The sequence below is a fragment of the Homarus americanus genome, unplaced genomic scaffold, assembly GCF_018991925.1.
Source record: "Homarus americanus isolate GMGI-L3 unplaced genomic scaffold, GMGI_Hamer_2.0 scaffold24694, whole genome shotgun sequence".
NCBI classification, from domain to species: domain Eukaryota; kingdom Metazoa; phylum Arthropoda; class Malacostraca; order Decapoda; family Nephropidae; genus Homarus; species Homarus americanus.
In genome coordinates, this window is record NW_024732780.1 from 7174423 (window position 1) to 7193297 (window position 18875).

General features: G+C 41.2%; 1 protein-coding gene across 1 annotated transcript in view; it reads right to left on the reverse strand.

Moving 5' to 3' along the window:
* Positions 1-18875, reverse strand: part of LOC121869013 — a 44589-nt gene that overhangs the window by 10338 nt on the left and 15376 nt on the right. Inside the window, exons 7-14 of the mRNA XM_042370073.1 lie at positions 17454-17591; positions 16938-17149; positions 16471-16608; positions 15760-16023; positions 10205-10385; positions 9924-10105; positions 6602-6728; positions 92-1301 (exon numbers count right to left, since the gene is read on the reverse strand). Coding sequence (XP_042226007.1) covers positions 92-1301; positions 6602-6728; positions 9924-10105; positions 10205-10385; positions 15760-16023; positions 16471-16608; positions 16938-17149; positions 17454-17591 — 2452 coding nt within the window. The remainder of the gene's footprint in view (positions 1-91; positions 1302-6601; positions 6729-9923; positions 10106-10204; positions 10386-15759; positions 16024-16470; positions 16609-16937; positions 17150-17453; positions 17592-18875) is intronic.

Genomic DNA, 18875 nt, shown 5'->3' on the forward strand with positions numbered 1-18875 from the left:
CTTGTGTTTCCCCTGACTCACCCCATGTAAAGTTGTAAGCAAAGTAAAGATTAATAAATATAGAGACTGATAAAGAGTACAGTACTGTTACCTGTCAATTGCTTCCCTCATGCCAGACAGCAACGCCCGTCTGAACCACTCGCACCTGGCCGCAGCCACCACTCTGTGTGCCTGAAGCTCCACAATCTCCCAACTGTACTGCCTCTTGTGTTCTGGAGTCGTGCCAAGCAGTTCCTCCTCCCTAATCTCTAAGCTACATGACTTAGTAATTCTCTCATCCTCATCTCCTGTGATGTTTGGAGCCTTAGTTAGCCTTCCCTTCTTCTGTGTCTCCAGGCCCAGAAACTTGTTCACCTTCCCACTGTCCACATGAGGAGATTCACACAATTTTAATCTTTCTACACCAAGTACAGTATTTATCTTATCTGTTTCACCTAACCGAATTTTGTAATGAGTTTCGTCAAACATTTTTGATTTGTCACTGTCACCATCAATGTCTTTTTCTGAACTTCCCTCATATTTATTTTCTCTGTCATTCCTTACATTTATGCCATTTCTAGTGATTTCAATTTCCTTTTTGTCTCTACGTTCCTCTGCCTCATTGGTCAGCCCGTAGACTTGGTCCACCGCCACAGCAGAACCTCCCACACTTACGGGTCTCACTATATGATTGTCGGGGTAGTGGCGCCCATACGGCTCCTCACTGCCACAGCGTTCTCTACTCGGAGTCACCGAATGTCTTAATTTACAAGCACGATCCATATCAACATATGTCTTATCACATTCTGCTAAAGTTTTACTTTTTGAGTCATCTAAACTTTTAGTTTTATACATTCCACTTGCATCAATACTTTTTACCTCATCAACATTCAACTTAACATTATCATCACATTTAGCACCAACATCATTATTGTCAGTAATTTCAATTTCCTTAGAGCTTCTAGGTATAAACTTAAAGTCTGCTGCAGGATGATGTTGATTAAAGTATTTAGGCATAATTGGAATATTGGGCACTAAAACATTATCAGAACAAGTCATTGCATCACAATCAAGACTATATGCTTGACTAGGCATTGTTGCTCTTACGGACGGACGGTCTAGGCTCAGAGATTTCTTCACTTTACGAACAACTGTAGAAGACATCTTGGGTGCTGCTTGAGACATAGTGCCGGGCTGCTGCTGTAACTCACACCACTCAGAGCTGGACTCCTTCACAGACTCTTTACTGGCACTCTTGTTGGCTTCTTGTCCCTCTATCACATCAAGCTCCTCCTGGCTTGATGATGGAGAAGCCTCATCATCTGTATCAAGGGGACAACAATTTCAATGATACTTAAAACAATTCCCCACAAGAGATTCAGCAATAATAATAATAATGATAATAATAATAATAATAATAAAAACCTGTAAAAACAACACAAAATAATGTGCACAGTGATCATTTTAATGTTTCCCTATGGATTGTTCTTCACACAGCATACAGTACTCCTGGGATACACAGATGTACAGTGACCACAGACTTCACTACCAACTCTTTTTATCACTCTTTCACATCCCATTCCCTTAATACAGACACACCTCGCTATACGTTGTCTCGCTATATGTTGTCTCGCTATACGTTGTCTCGCTATACGTTGTCTCGCTATACATTGCTGATGAATTATAGAAAAAATACTATCTCCCCCACCTAAACAAAAACATGCAGTGGTGGACAACTATGGGTAGTCTTAGAATGCCGAACACCCACCAAATTCCTCTGCCGCGTCCCATTCTCAGTGTCAGTTTACACATTGCTGCCACATTCTCTGGATCTTGTTTGTTTATAGTGTCTAAAACCTTACCAAAACCCTGTAAGATGAGAGGAAAATGTCCAGCAAGTAATATTTGTTCCCCTGGTAAGAAAGAACAAGAAATTGTATTAATGTACAGTAATACCCCGCTTTACGCGGTTTCACTTTCAGCGATTTCGCATTTATGCGGTACCTCGCCAGAACCGGACTTTCACTTTACGCGGTGCATCTACCCATATTCGCGCAGAGTGTCTGGCGCGACGCTATTTTTAGATTCGACCCTCTCGCCTTCTCCCGCTTGGGCAAGCCGCGCGGTAAGGTTGCGCAGTGGATGTCTCTGTTGCGTTATCAGTGACGTCATATGACGTATCGGACTGTGATTGGGCCATGCATCCTTACCTCCCTCCGCTGCTAGCTGTGATTTGTTTAAAGTAATATGACGTGTCCACCCGCGGGAGGTAGGGAAGAACGACGCTTGACCTAGCCGCGTCAGTTTCATCCCTCCAGGTCACACCGTGTAAACGTGCATACATTGTTCTGTAAAATGGCTTCCGCTGGACCACTGCCCCCAGAGAGAAACCTTGCCTTACCTGGACCCAGCCGCCCTAAGCCAAAGAAGATACGACGTTCCCTAAGCTACGAAGTGAAATACAAGATAATTCAAGATTGGAGACAGGAACACGTCAAGCTGATCTCGCGCGCCAGCATGGAGTCAACGAATCTATGATTCGTACTATTAAGAAGGATGCAGCCAAGATCAAAGAACACATAAGAATCACAAAGTCTGCAGGTGCTTCAATGATCAAGTAATGCCAGAACAAGGTGCTGCTAAAGGTTGAAAATTTGCTGGCGAGTTACTTGATTCGTCATGTGTGACGCAACATGGCGGTGGACACGCGATCCGTTCAAGAGTACACCAGTGAACTGTACGCAGCAGTGTCACGTAAGATGGGAATTGCAGAGCCCAAACCCTTCAATGCTTCCTCTGGTTGGCTGCACAGGTTTAAGAAGAGGAACAAGATCACCAACATTAACATTGGTGGTGAAGAGGCGAGTTCTGACCGTGCGGCGGATAGAGATTTTCCTCTGTTCTTACGTGAGGTTATGGAGGAAGGACAGTACACCGACGACCAGGTGTTCAACATGGATGAATCCGGTCTATTTTGGAAAAAGCTGCCTACCAAGACCTTCGTTGTCCAGTCTGCCAGCAAGATTCGGGGCTGGAAGTTGCAGAAGGAGCACATCACCGTCCTCTTTACCACCAATGCCTCCGGTACCTGTAAACCCAAGTTATCGGTGATTCACACAGCCCGCAAGCCACACGCCTACAAGAACGTGGACATGAGCAAGATTAATGTTCACTGGCTGACCGCACGTAAGGCGTGGATGTTCTCTGCTCTGTCCCTCTCCCGGTTTGATGACTGTTTCGTTCCCGACGTGAAGAAATTCTGCGAGCAACAGAATGTTCCATTCAACATTTTGTTGCTCCTTGACAATGCACCAGGACACTCGCCACTACTTATGGATCGTCACCCCAACGTAAAAGTGGTCTTCCTTCCTCCCAACACCAAGTCATTAATCCAGCCCATGGACTAGGAGTTGATCTGCAATGTGAAAGCTGCATACTCTGCAAAGAAATTTAAGCTCCTGAACGACTGTACCAACACCAAGGATGAGTTGCGTAAGCTGGGTGACACCGATAGCGAGAGTAAAAGCGACAAGGACGAGGACAAGGAACGACAGGTGGTGAATCAAGAAGTTCTCGTCAAACAGTTTTGGAAAAAATTTAACGTCAAACAAGCTGTGGACTTATTGGTGGAGGCATGGGATCAGCTGTCTGTAGCTACGATTCGTCACGCATGGAGGCATGTGTTGCATGGTATGCCAGGTGAGAGGCAGAGTCAACCTGTGACTGGTGAGGTTCAGTCAGTGACAGTGGCATTGGACCTTGCAAGAGAAGCTGCACACACTATTACAGCTGAAGGCTTCTCCGAGACCACCAACGAAGACATCCTGGAGGTGATCAGAGATCCTGAAATGACTGCCGACGAGATGCTGGAAGATGATCACGTCAGTGAAGAGGCAGGTGGTGCGTCAATCCCAAAAGAACACAAGTTAATGCATAGTAATATTAAGGGTGCCATCGAGTGTGCAGAGAAATTGAAGCTCTTCCTTTCCAACGACCATGACGATGACCGCTATGAAGTCTTCCATACCCGGCTGTTGCAGGCTATGGAGCCGTACATCAAGGTGTATCAAGACAACATCAACACTAGCCGTCAAAAAAGCATTACCGAGTTCTTCGCCCGCAACCCACCACAGCCAGCCCGAGCCAGTGATAGTGACAGTGAAGGTGACTTTGAGGGAATTGTCAGGGAGGCCCTGACAACTATGACGGATAGTGATGGTGATTCACCTAGTGATGGCGATTCACCTGAGGGCCAGTAATCTGCCCTCTGCCTCGGAACCAGCCTCCATCCCCATGTGCCGACCCATCTCTTCTACGAGCGTAAGTGTTAAACCTAACCTTTAGTTTTCCTAACCTAACTTTTATTCTTCCTAACCTAACCTCTTCTATATTAACTGTGTGTGCATACCATCATAAAGTTAAGATGTTATTTTTACTACAACGTAGGTATTGTGTAGGAAAAAGTGGAGTTTGGGGGTCGGGCCAGTCTCTATTGGAATTAATCCCATATGTACTGTTGTTCACTTTACGCGGCACCCTGTGGGTTCAATTGACCGCGTAAATCGGGGTACCACTGTAAAGGTTAAATTAGATGTTTTAAGGTGTTTTGAACTTGACATCACCAGTACTTGGTGTACCCCTACAAGACACCTTCAGTGAGTGTAATCCAAAGAGAGAACGCAGCTCTAGGATTAACAAGTTAATAACCATAATGCCAGGAGCCACACAAACAACAGGAAGGAGAAAGTTGTCCAACTGTCTTTGGACCAACATTTAAATGTCCATCTTAAATGAAGAGGCAATACAAGTACCTTGATATTGAAACAGTAATTTAGCCAGAAAAATAAATATACTGAGTGGACAATAATAATAATAATATTGACTATGGCTGAGTCAATTGAGAGCCTCAACTCTTTTAATGGCTGCAACTTTGTCTCAGTAACTCCACCACTCCCTACCCCAGCTGGCCTCTATATGAAGTTTCCTTAATCATCTCAGGTAATTATTATCATATTGACATATATCTTATACAGTATATAATTACGGTAGTTATTCTAACTTATAATAATATAAATTAAATATTTCATATTTTGGTGAGCAATTTTTGACCAGGAATGTTGGCTCTGTTTATATCATTAGTTCTAGGGTAAACTTGTGTTCATTATACAGTACAGTATGTTGTTTCACAGCTGCATCAGGGAGGCCAACAACACCCTGTGATCCTCCAGCTGTACAACACCACAGCTGCATCAGGGAGGCCAACAACACCCTGTGATCCTCCAGCTGTACAACACCACAGCTGCATCAGGACTAAGACCAGCCTCTCTCCAATCACAGTTAAAGGTATCAGACCTCTTACCCCCTTCCACACTAACCTGGCCAGTAAGCCACGCCTCTCGTCTAAAACTACAAATAGCTGATTGGTTCATAGAAAATGTTCATGTACCTGTCCATTTATTCCTACTAAGTATGTCCACAATTGGTAAGCAGACCTGTTATTATATAAAATAATGTTAAATAATGGGACTGAGCGTATATAAGCACGTATTTATATCGATTTTATCAGTTCTAAAAATGATTTGGGATAGATACAGCCGTACAAACAGTAGTTCATCACCTATTGTGCTATATGTTTGGTGTCATTTGTTTCTGTTTGCCTTATTGTTGGTATAAAACAAAGAAATATGAAAAGACTTCATTCCAAAGCAAATTTCATCTTTGACTTCGACCTTTTATGATAAATATTTAACATTTTCTAACATCCTCTCTGAAGTGCTAATGCCTTGAAATTATTTGCATTATGACAGTCTCGTTATTTAACATTATTATAGATAATAACAGGTCTGCTTACCAATTGTGAACACATTTAGTAGGAATAAATGGACAGCTACATAAACATTTTCTATGAACCAATCAGCAACTTGTAGCTATAGACGAGAGGCGTGGCTTGCTGGCCAGGTTAGTGTGGAAATACTATAGCTAACTTGTATGTTCACCACAAGTTCTCCTCATAATGTATTGAAAGTTTATATTCAATGACCCACCCCCCCCTCAATAACTCCTTAAGATGTACTTTACATAATTACTGTTCACTGTGTATTTTCAGCCTCTGGCTTGCAATTTTCTATCAATAAACCGTTAATTATCTTTATTATTATTACATATATACATACATATATTTACACACATGCATACTTGCTCACACACATACACACATTTGAAGGTACAGTCATGAACAATAGTGTTGTCCCGCTGCCAGCCACACTGTCACCCTGATACACACGTGCACCGGCTATTGGTTCAAAAAGGCAGTTCCTTCTGGTACTTTGTTGTTCAAGCCTCAGGTGTATCAGCTTCACATTGTGGCTGGCAGCAAGACAGCACTATTGTTCATGACTGTACAGTACAGTACAATACATGCTAAGATATACATAAGGTTACTGTACTATTTTACCATTACTGTACTGTCTGTTGTACAAACATACAGGTAGAAGACATAAAGTAAGATTTGATAATACAGGTACTGTACTGTACTGCACTGCACTGCACTGTACTGTATATAAAACAAAAGGAAAGATGATAACTTGTAGAAACAACATTGACATAATATACTGGATCTCACCTGCTGGTGGGACAATGACAAAAGTCATGTCACTTAACACTGGATCGGCTAAAAGTCGAGCAATGTTGACAGCTAATGGGTTGCTGCGTGATGGAGGAGGTTCACACACTCGACTCACCAGACTCAGCTGCTGACAAAAACACCAATGAATTACTATCATCAATTGGGGAAAAATTACATGTATCATTACAGAACCAGCCTTATAAACTGCCCTCTAATATACTCTACTAATGTTGGACCACCTCAAGGTTAGGCACCCCAGCTCATTTCACCTCAAGGGTTTCCACTCTACCACTACCTGAGTGGGTTAGGTTAGGCAGAGTTGTAAATTAACTAAATAAATTTACTTGAGGACAGTACTCAATCAAGTAAAATTTTGGGGTACAGTATTTACTTTTCTAAATTTTTTAAGTATTTTTACTTCACTATAGTTATTTAATACTTTTACTCCAATACAAATGAAAATTACAAAAATCATTACTGTTACATCACCCAAACAAAGAGTTTTAGTGTCTGTGACAAACTAATTATATATTTTTAAATCAATTAATTAATTATTAACCTTAGCAAAAGAGTTGTGTGGGTGGAGGGTACGGTGTGGGTGGAGCTGTGAAGGGTGCGGTGTGGGTGTGGGCGTGTGGTCACATACCTAGAGGTCTCATGAGGTGAGGTGACGTCAGGTCAGGTGGCAGTGGCCTTGACAGCGAACTTTCCTTTTGATCTTCCTGTGTCCATCAACACCTTGACCACCCACCTCACCTAGCCTACCCTCTTATCCCCCCTCCCCCCATCAAATCCCCTCTCTTCTCCCCCACCTTTCATTCAGGGGCTTGGTCTTCCTGTTAGATGTCAGTTGCTCTTTGCCTATACTGAACCTAAAATGAATTTAAAAGATGCTGTGATTCTAAAATGCTTTACATAATTCCATCTTAGATATAAAGCTTGTATCTAAACATATGTATGAGACTAAGTGTATTTAAAATTCTGCTTAAATAACTAAGTACCACTGCCCCCACCAAACCTCCCAGATGTTATGTGGTGTGAAAAATTCAGCCACTCATCAATTAGAACCGCTAAGAGATGTCACCACAGCCACACCCCAATTAAAGGGACAGTTCACGGTGAGTCTCACTCAGACTCAGTCACTATGGAGGCAACGATCATCCACAAACTCCTCAACTGAAGGAGCTTGATAGCCACTTGGCATGCCCAGGGGATGGAATGGAGCTACTGAGGTCTTTCCCGACATTTATGTGACTTACTTCTCAAGCTTAACACCCCACTACCTATGTCTGCTGCTTGTGAGTGTCTGTTTAGTCATGATGGGCTTATTATTTATTATTTAATTAATTTATTACACCCCAGGGGGCGACAAGTCTAGTCACAAGACCATGCGGTCAAACACTAATATATTGGTACTCATGTCTTGGACACACTATGACTTGTGATAAGGAGACAATATTGATATAATTTAAGGACAATGGGAGTTAGCACCACCAAAGCGTGGGTAACGTACAAGAATTAAATCTAAATTAATACGTATAAGTAGGTGGTGACCTATAGTGGTTCGTGACTCTCCCTGAGGTAAGAGGTCCCTGACGGTGGGACAGTCAAGGCAATACAGTACAGTAGTGTTGTAGGGTGTTAGTGTTGGGACAGTTACAGAGAAGAACAGGTCATCTCCCACCTCAGATAGGTCTGTATCCTAACCTAATGTGAGGAGAGACAAGATTATTTCTGCGGACCATAAGTCCACGTTGATGATACTTGTGTGGATAAGGAAGAAAGTGATCATAGTGTTGGATGGATATATTTTCAGTCCATTCACTATCCCTATGATGGATTGTAGGGAGAAGAGCGGCTGAACGTATTCTCTTTCAGTAGGTCACGCTGGACCTATATTTAGGCCTAAATCCTGATTGGACAGCCATAATTTTGAGAATGAGTTAATAATTAATCTCAATAGAAGGACTTGCAGATAAACATGTGTAATGCTGTGTGTCTTATTTGTATCTTTAGATAATTTACTGTGGATTTATTTTAATATTTGAGACAATAATTTTGTTGTTACTTTTTACTTTCAGTACTTGAGTACTGTACTTTATGAATAAGATACTTTTTTACCTTTACTTGAGTACAGTACATTGATCTTTGGTTACTTTTACTTATACAGTACTTGAGTAACATTTTCCCAATGTTACAATACTTTTACTTAAATAACAAAGTCCGGTTCTTTTTACAACTCTGAGGTTAGGTTAATGTTATGGGTGGTTAATCTTCAGGTGAAATAAGCTGGAGTGCCTAATTTTCAGGTGATTCCTAATTTATAACTCATCCATTCCAAATTTCTGTGACTGTCCACTCTCTTTACAATCCATATCTCAATGCAGTTTCTGTATGGGTGTCAAACATTACCTTTCATGGCAAACTTACCGGCAGGTCTACCCTTTACCACCACCCTCAGAGCACCACCATATTGTATGAGAGTCTAGCAACATGAAGAGTCTCACAGTGAGTCTTTATAATTGTTTGGGTGGTGAAAATATTAAGTTAAATTTGCATTATAGTTTTTAAAATGGCATATGAAAATTATTAAGGAATTAACATCAGATAACCCCCAAAAAACTTGACCCCAGTGTACAGTATTTCACATGATAACTAACCACTCTAATGCTCACCAAATACTGTATACCCTAATCTAACCCCCCCTTAGGGTGTATTAGGGTGGTTAAACTTCAGGTGATATAAGCTGTGGAGGTGAATCTTGAGGTGATCTCTAATATCTAACATTATTTGCTGTCACACACATTGGAAGGACTTAAAAGACCTATTCAGCTTTTAGTTCTAGTTAAATCTTTTTACAGGGAAAGAGAGAGGCTTACAGTACAGTGATATCTCCACTAGCCGGAACAATTGATGCAGAGCACTTCTGGAATGAGAGATTTCTGGGTAAAGAAATGACTCTCTCAAAGCCGGAAAAAATCCCCCATCCCCGGAATTTTTCGGGAAATGGAAAAATGTTCTCGGAAGTTGCAAATTACATCATCTATCGAACCTGGAAAAATATCCCACATCCCCAGAATTTTTTGGGTACTGGGAAAATTTTCTCGGAATTGTCCAGAAAACGTGCCCCTCGGAAAATCGTTCCCAAAACCGGAATTTTCCTGAAAATTCCAGCTTGGGAATGATTTTCCGAGAAAATTTCAATTCTAGCTATCGGAGAGTTCCGGGTTTGAGGGATTCTGGCTAATGACCATATGAATGCTTCTATTTAATGTTGGTCATTATTTTCTATCATGCGGAGAAGTGTACAGTACTGTACCTTATAAGGTGACTGAGTGTGTTCATCATGGAGTGTGTCCATGTTAGGAATGGACGGGCACCGGCGCTGTCCACTGCCACTTGATGTATCTGATGAGTTGGACACACTGCGAGAACTGGTGTCTGCCGGCCCCTCCACATCACCAGGGGAATTCAGATCATTTGCTGACGATGGCCGTAACTCTGAAAACAGTTTATGATCAAAATTCATTAAATACACAATAATTAAAACTGAAGTGAGGATCCCACACACACACACACAGAAAATAACATGGTTCATACCTTGTGCTTTAGAATTTTCTGGGGATGGTGATTCACCAGACGAGGAGTCCTGCAATGGAGCAAGGAGACCAAGGTGCTGCAGGGAGGTGGTGAAGGCGGGGTGACCAACACGCTCCACCAACTCCGCCACCAACGACTCCACCACTCCACGGTGCTCCACCAGTCGCTCCACAATACTCCCCTGAAACAGCAATAAAGTAAACTCTAAGTATTTTGATAGAATACAGGACATATTTTGTCTTTAACATGAAGCAAATTATCTTAAGTTGTGCATTAAAGAAATATCTGAAATGACTGAAGGTTGTGAGTCTAGAGGCTGAACATAGAAGAAAACAAGGACTCTGAAGACAGGGAAGATGTAAGTGTGGAGAGTACTGTACAGGCAGCCAGTATCCAGGATCATGAGTTGACAGCCTGTGTGAGGATGAGAGGGAGATAAATACACAAGTGATGCCTGGAAACAATGGAGCCTGCCTGTTGTGTAGGATGATGCTATGAGGTCTGTCCGGAAAGTATCCAGCCATTTACTATTAAAAAAATTATTGCTTACCTAGGACAATGGCGCCTTAGTCCCCTTCAAGGTACTCCCCTTGGGACCTCACACACTTCTCCCAGCGTCCCTTCCACTTTTCAAAACAGTCTGCAAAGTCCTCTTTCGGGATCTTCATCAGCTGCCTCGTCGCATTCTCCTTAATCTCGTCCACGGTCTGAAATCTCCTCCCTTTCAACGGCGATTTTAGCTTTGAGAAAAACCAGAAGTCGCAGGGAGCCAAATCTGGGCTGTAGGGGGGCTGAAAGACCTGGGTGATGCGATGTTTTGCCAAGTAACCCTGCACGAGACGTGAAGAATCGGCAGGCGCGTTGTCATGATGAAGCTGCCAGTCACCACTTGCCCTCAGCTGCGGTCGTTTCTTCTTACCGCATCCCTCAGCCGGCGAAGAACTTTGATGTACTCCTTCGTTATTGTTTGGCCTGGACGAGATTAAGGAGAATGCGACGAGGCAGCTGATGAAGATCCCGAAAGAGGACTTTGCAGACTGTTTTGAAAAGTGGAAGGGACGCTGGGAGAAGTGTGTGAGGTCCCAAGGGGAGTACCTTGAAGGGGACTAAGGCGCCATTGTCCTAGGTAAGCAATAATTTTTTTAATAGTAAATGGCCGGATACTTTCCGGACAGACCTCGTACACTTTATATTCCAATATAACATGAACTGGCTAAAAAAACCAAACTACAGGTATTAACAACAATGACTATGAGGCTAAGATACTCAATAATTGAGGCACTCTGCATTATATGGGGGTAAAGCGCAAAATTTAAAAAGCGGAGAAAAACGCGTTTAAAGTTTTTCGAAGTTCAAACAACCATAACTTTGTTGTTTTTTAAGCTAGATGGTTCATTTTTTTAATGTGCAGCTAAAACCCTCTTTAGTGAACAATGAAAACTGGAAGTTAGTTCTGTGAACAGTTATTAGTTTATCGCAAATTGAATGAGAATAACTACCCGTCATGTATGGTTGTTTGATCTTCAAACCAACAATAACAGCATTTTTCTGCCAAATTTTCTTATTATTATGGACTAATACTGTAAAACAAGTTCATGATCACCAAAAACAACACTCATCTTACACCCCCCATAACGAAATAATAAAAACTCATTTGCCTATCAGTATTTATCTTTCCGTCCCTATTATTAGCCAAAGATTTATAATATTGTTAAGTATAATAGTGTGTACTAATAAGGTCACCACTACACTCCTCCCCAACATAATTAACATACGAATACAAAGGCGGAGAAAGTTTGAATAATCTTTGGTAAAAACGGTATTATGATAATAGTACAGTATTACGAATTACTTTGCTTAGCTCCTTCGTTTTATTATCCCTGAAGATCGTAGTAAGTTGAAGTTACGTAAATCCTGAGGAGTGTGTATAACTTTAATGGCCTCGTCATAATCAATCATGTACTGTTCCAAGTCTTTCTCTGCCCTCTCTAAAAATCGTTCCTCTCACTCTGAACGGGATGTGAACACCTTTACTTACTGAGCACACAGCCAGACGCGTAGCTCCCGGCCAGAGGTGAAATGACACCCCACTTTTGAAGGACTTTCAACCATATTTCTAGTCTACCTAGGGGGTTAAATCCAATGCCAACATGTAGAGGAAGGGTGAAAATAGTATTATCCATCAAAAAAGGCATTTGGCCAGGGGTGGAGCTTTACCCCCTTGTAATGCTGAGCGCCTCAATTCATGTAGCATTATTAGAACTAAGAGAAATGACTGAATAAAGAGTGAAGGTGCGCAGTAAAAGTATTCAAAAAGTCCATACATGAAACTATATTCTGTTCTCTCTAAGCTTGCAACTGAGGCCAAGTCTTTTTTGTAGCAAGGCAGATGATTGGCTGGTGGACAGACACATGAAAACTCATTCAGTTCTTTACTATTTAATCTAACATTTATATCCTGATATTTTAAGGGATAATAACTATTCCATGTGAGCTTGTAAAACACTCTGGTAACATAAATTGCTTGAAGAGAACAAGAAAAAGATTACAAATTTTCAGGGATGTCCTCCATTGTGCTGTGGTGGGGGTTTACATCTCAAGAGTATTTCATTAGCTAATTTTGGTTTCCCCAAGTGAGGAAATTACAATAGTTTAAATCATAAAGAACTGTAGTGACCTTTCCCATGTCTGCCTGCCAGCCAATCAAAGGCTTCAGTTACAAGCTTTAAGTACACAACTATAGAGTATATACAGTATTAGGTATACAAACAATGCACTTACTTCATCTCACTCATAATCACAAAGACAATCAGAATAGCAACATATCCTGTACAGGTGTTGAACCCTTTTTCTACCTTCAAGGAGGTATAAATTTGGAGAGGCTGTAGCTTACATTCTCATGATCTTACACAACAAATTTTATTCTCCTATACTTATTGTTACAGAGGAGATCCCTATCAAAGATGTTCACATACAGATAAAAGGTGACCTCTACTACCTCCCTGTCACTTCTGGATTAACCCTCTGCTCGACCATGCATCCCTCCTACCCAGCAAATTATTATACGAAGGTGCTGTTTGCAACTTTCACCAGGACCAATGAGATGACTGATAATACCATAGGTCCTATTTGACCAATGGGAAAGCCATTCAAATTCCCACAACTTCTAGGTGGCTGCCTGCATAAGGGCTCACTGTCTCCTTATCAACAGTGCCATCCTCATCCAGAGCTCTTCTCCTCCCAGGGCCCAGATTCACTAACATGACTGTAACTTTGATCGCCTCTCTCCCCTTATCTCAAGTGGCTACAACGACCGTACGATATTGGTAATGGGAGATTCACTAAAGGTTCATACAGCGACTGCAAGTTTAGTTTAGTTCAGTAAGCTACCGCCAGAGGGAGTTGTGGTGTATTTGTTTTGTTTCCTTGTTAGACCAATCATAATGTCCAGAACAAACAATGTGAAGGAATATTAACCAATCACAAGTTACCCTTGCCAGCAGACAGTGCATAAAGTCACACGAGGTAAGAACAATGGAGGGACACTACCCTGTACAGTACTTTAAAAGAAAAGGCAATTGAATTTCTCTAATAAGATTTTCGTTAATAATAATACAGTAGGGTCGGGATATATCGCGACTTTATATAACGATTTTTTATATCGTGGCTCCCAAAATTATCAAAATTTTCCGATATATAGCGATAAATTTTTTTATTTCGTGAGGGAAACCGGGAGAGGAAATATTTCAAATGGACCGCCATGGCAAACAAATGAGTTATTTGCTCACCCGAGGCGCCACCGTGGCTGTTCACTCACGCATTCACCCTCGCCCGCTCAGTCTTTCTGAGTGAGTGACGAGAAAGCAGCCGACTGCTGCAGATCAAGACTTCTAAGGTGAGTGTAAATGGGTTGGTAGTGACGTGAAAAGTGAAGTGAAGATAATGGATAGCTTAATGGAAATGATTTAATACTGTAACTAATTATTTTGGTGATTGTTAAGTGAGGGTGGCAGTGTGTCGTCTGGTGTTTTCGGGATGGTGCGTCAGCTGCCAAGTCTGGTGTTCCTTGATATTGAAATAGCCTGTTGTTCCCGAGTCTAGTGGTCATTGGTGCTTTGGTTAGTAAGAAAATTAACTCGTTAAGTCAAGTTTAGTCACTTTTTGGGGCCTCCAGAACCTAACCCTATTTTCCCCGTTGATTAAAAGTACAATCTCTCCTCGACTTACGACAACCCGGACATACGACGGCCATGGTCGTATAAAATATTTTTCACATTACGTATTTTCGAGTCCCGACGTCAGTGATCGCGCTGTGTACTAACAAAATTTTCGTTTGTAATTCCCTTTAAAATGGCTGGCAAGCTTAAAAGTGAGAGTTCTCGTGGTGCTGAGAAGAAAAAGACCCCATTTTAGAATTTCTATGTATTATTTTCGCCTTTTCGACTTACGACCAATTCGACTTACAACCTGGTCGTCGGGACGGAACCCAGTCGAAAGTCGAGAAGAGACTGTAATTATATATAGCGATTTAGTATATAGTGAACATCATTGGACTCTATCCCGCGATATATCCCGACCCTACTGTACTGCAATAGTAAAACTAATATAATAATAATAAAAGTAATATAATAATAGTAATAATAAAACTAATACGGTAATGAAAATAAGATTAATAATATTATTACTATTATTTATAGTTCTTGACACAGTTGACTGCCTTAAGGTATTAACATCATCAACTACACTCTGGAAACTACCACTTGGTTAAAACCCTCAAAGCTATAAACACAGATGTATCCAGCCAGAATATATCCCTACATAGCAGTAAGTGGTCAACAATTTGTAACGGGTCCAAAGGATCCCTAAAGACCCTTCCTCTCAGGAGCACACAGTCATAAGCTAAAGCAATCATTAGTTACATCTTTACAGCTTCACTCTCACTAGTGACCCTTGAAGTTGTACGTCAGGCAGCTGTGTGTGTCTTGGTATGAGATGTATAGTAGTGAAAACGGGAGTTATTTCTGTCTTGTGGAAGCTTATGGGTGCTCTGTGACTCCTAACTTTTGCTGTACGATAAGTTGGGTTACGGTCGCCACAAACGTTTAGTGAATCACCCGTTCAGCCTTGAGGTTGATCACAGGGACTTACGGTGACCATACGTCATTAGTGAATCTGGGCCCCAGGAACCCCACGCCTCTTTGCTGCCCCACCAACATTACATGACTCTTAGTGCTTCTTTCCAGTGTTCTACTACTGTACTGCTGTATCACTGTAACTATGACTGGCTTCTTGTCCAGGAACACACGTCTTCTCCAGGAAAGAGATGACCACCTCTCTCATCTGTTCCCACAATGCCAATGCCAGCCACAGAATCATTCCAACCAGGTCCTGACTTCATTCAATCAATTCCTGATTATAGATCTATAAGTCACTATTTGCACTCTTATTTTTCCCAACCCCACAAAATAGCAAGGGACAAGATCACTAGTCACTAATTTTTACAAGGAAGCAGGAGCAAAATATTAAATAGAGAATTAGTCAATAAGAATACTTACCACTTTCGAGGTCGCTCCCTTGAAAACAAACTTAAACTCGGACCATTCCACAATTTCTTCCAAGTCTGCCGCTGCTTCTTCAAGACGCAGTGTTAAAACTGGAAGTTCTTCAGTGAAATGTTCAATAATTCTGGCCACTCCCCGCACCCTCGCCCCACCACCTATTTCCTCGAACTGTTCTCTTTTATGAACAAGGGAATTCAAGAATGAAGTTAAATTTTCCTGTAGAATGCGAAGTTTCTGTAGTTCACGAAGATGCAAGTCCTGCAAAGGAGAAAACTGAAATAGAAACAAACAAACATTTGCACACAATGAAAGAACAAGATATCTCACTGGAAACCATATTAAACAATGGCTGACTACTGTATATAATTTTGTTCTTAATAATAACTTTGTTTAATGATGATTCAATCAGACATTAGTATTTGTTTTAGGATACAACATGTTCGGTGCATATTCCAGTGTTTCCCAACCAAGTAAAAAAACTATATACTGTACGTATATAAAAACTTTAACCAAAACAAACCGCTGGTGTAGCATACAGTACCACCAAATTGTTTTCTCCTAAATTTCTAACTGTATCAGGTAAGTTTCCACATTACAGTAGTGTACTGAACATAAGATATGAATGACTGGGTGAGAGAACAGTCTAACTAGGAAATACTGATATAACTTAAGAGCTTTTGATTACCTCTGTAACACAAGACTTACATTTCTGAGGGACTTTGCCAGTAGATGAGTGGGTGAGTGTGCAGACTCCAGAGATGTGGACGAAGCCTGGATGATGTGCTCTAAACTTGTTCTGAGTGAACCAACATCAACACACACAGTCTGAAGAACTGAGCTGATCTGCAAATAACAAAATGTATAAGTTTGGATAATTGAGGTTAATTATTATTGTTACTCATAACTTGAGAAAACTGCCAGTGTTACTGATATTCATAGTTGTGTAAGACACAATACATGTAATCATGCTGTTGTAACTTATCAATAAGTAAACAAGTATAAATGACCTCACATGGGTGATCAGTACTGCAGTGTAGTGTACTGTAGTGCCTTTACTGTACTGTAGATTGAGCTGCAGTGCCAGCTATAAACATGGTAACCAGGCACAAATGTACAGTATAATATTACAATTATCAATAATCTTGGGGTTGTCTACAATGAGAGTACAGTACCTCTGGAACCAGCTGCTGTGCCAGCTGCTGGCGAGTGTGGTGGTTGAGGGCGGCAAGTGATGCTCGTACATTGGCCAAGAGTCGCACCACCGTGGCCAGCAGGCGTGGCAGCTGTGACCGAGTGTACCGCATCACTTCATGCTGTTCTGCCTGGGTCAGTCTCCACCCACACTGTTCAAACTCCTGGCTTAGCTCAACTACTTTCACCACACCTTAAAAAAATAAAAAATAATAATAATACTAGTATGCAAATAAAGCATTGTGGTATTATAGGCTTGTGTGAATAGGGTAAAAGACTTGTACTGTATGAACTAAGTACTGTACACTCTGCTTAGTGTGATTAACTTAATAAGAATAAACAACATGTAGTCTTTTGTTATATTATTATGCATATACAGTATTTAATTAACTGCAGGGTGGCTGGTATTAGGAGGGAAAAAAGGGATTGTCCTACCACCATTATGTAAATGTTACCATCACCCGTCATACACCAATATACTGTACTATATATCTTACCAATAGCCATCTGTCTGAGAGCAGCCTTAAGAACAGTAATGAGATGTGTGGGGCTGGTCACTGCTGGATCGCTGGGGTTGAACAGCTGAACCATCACCTCCACACACTCCTGCACCTCCTGCATCAGACACACCAGTCCTGTACCAAGTAGAAAAGATATTGTGTAGATTCTGATGATTAATTATTCCTCTGTCTAGATTATTACTTGAACTTTACATCTAGTCCCAAAACGATCTAATGGCTGATCTTTTTACCTTTTCAAAACCTTTCCTGCCTAACTCTTAAAAGTGACACATGTCTCATATAACAACAAATTTCTGTGGCATGTTTTCTAATTACATGCCAATTTCAGCATTAATTAGACATGAAATGTATCACTGTAGTCCTTCTCACACCCAAATATGGCTCTAAGTTGCATTTTAGTCACCATGGAAGATGCCAGTTCTTTGTTATTAGTGACAGTCTGCCTCACCACCTCCTAGTCCCTCCCAGTCGGTCAAACATGACTGAACAAGTACAGTACAGTACTGGTATCCCCTACTATACAAATGGGTTAGGTTCCTGGAAAACCATTCATTCATTAAGTGAATTTTCATATCTTAAATAAAAGAACATAGAGGAAAAATAGGATTCAGTTTCTACACTGACAAGACACCCATATAATCATAGCCCAAAACATGAAATCACTTCACAGACAACAAAGAGCCTACCTAACTAATGATATATAGTACACAAATACTGTAATTTACTACCTTACACATTAAAAACATTAATGAAATGCTGTCTAGATGAAAAATGCAGCTAAAACCATTAGGGAAAAGCTAAATGAAAGTTTAACACAGCCGCCACTTGCATACACACTGGCTGTGTCATATGTGGCAGCCCTCAAGCTTAGTCAACCCTGTGAGGACACCACCTCTGTTGACCCTTAGCAATGCTCCCTCCCCTGCTCTCACACACAAAGAAATATTTATTCCCTTTATGTTTTTAACTATTGAACATGCTGGCCGAGCTCTGAAACCATTGTCTGGGGGTCATCTAATCGTCAGCATGCTCGCCTCACACGTGAGTGGACCCAGGTTCAATCTCTGGGCAGGGTAAAATTATGTTCAAGTTTCTTTATGCCATTTGCCTCTGTCTACTCAGCAGTAATTGGGGACCTGGATGTTAATCGATTTGCAGATCGTTTTCTGGGGTAATGGTTAGCCAGTGCAGTTGCCGATTTGTCCGGTCTTCTCGGAGTATTCCTTGACACTGGGTCATGCAACTCGTTAACTCAGGGTGTGGTTGTTGTGGTGGCGACAGCTTCTACACCTTAAATAAATTCATGCCTAGGTGGCCCTAGGGCCGGCCATCATCGTACATGACGGGCGACCAGTATTTTGATATTATAATAATTATTATTATTTTAATTTTTTTGCA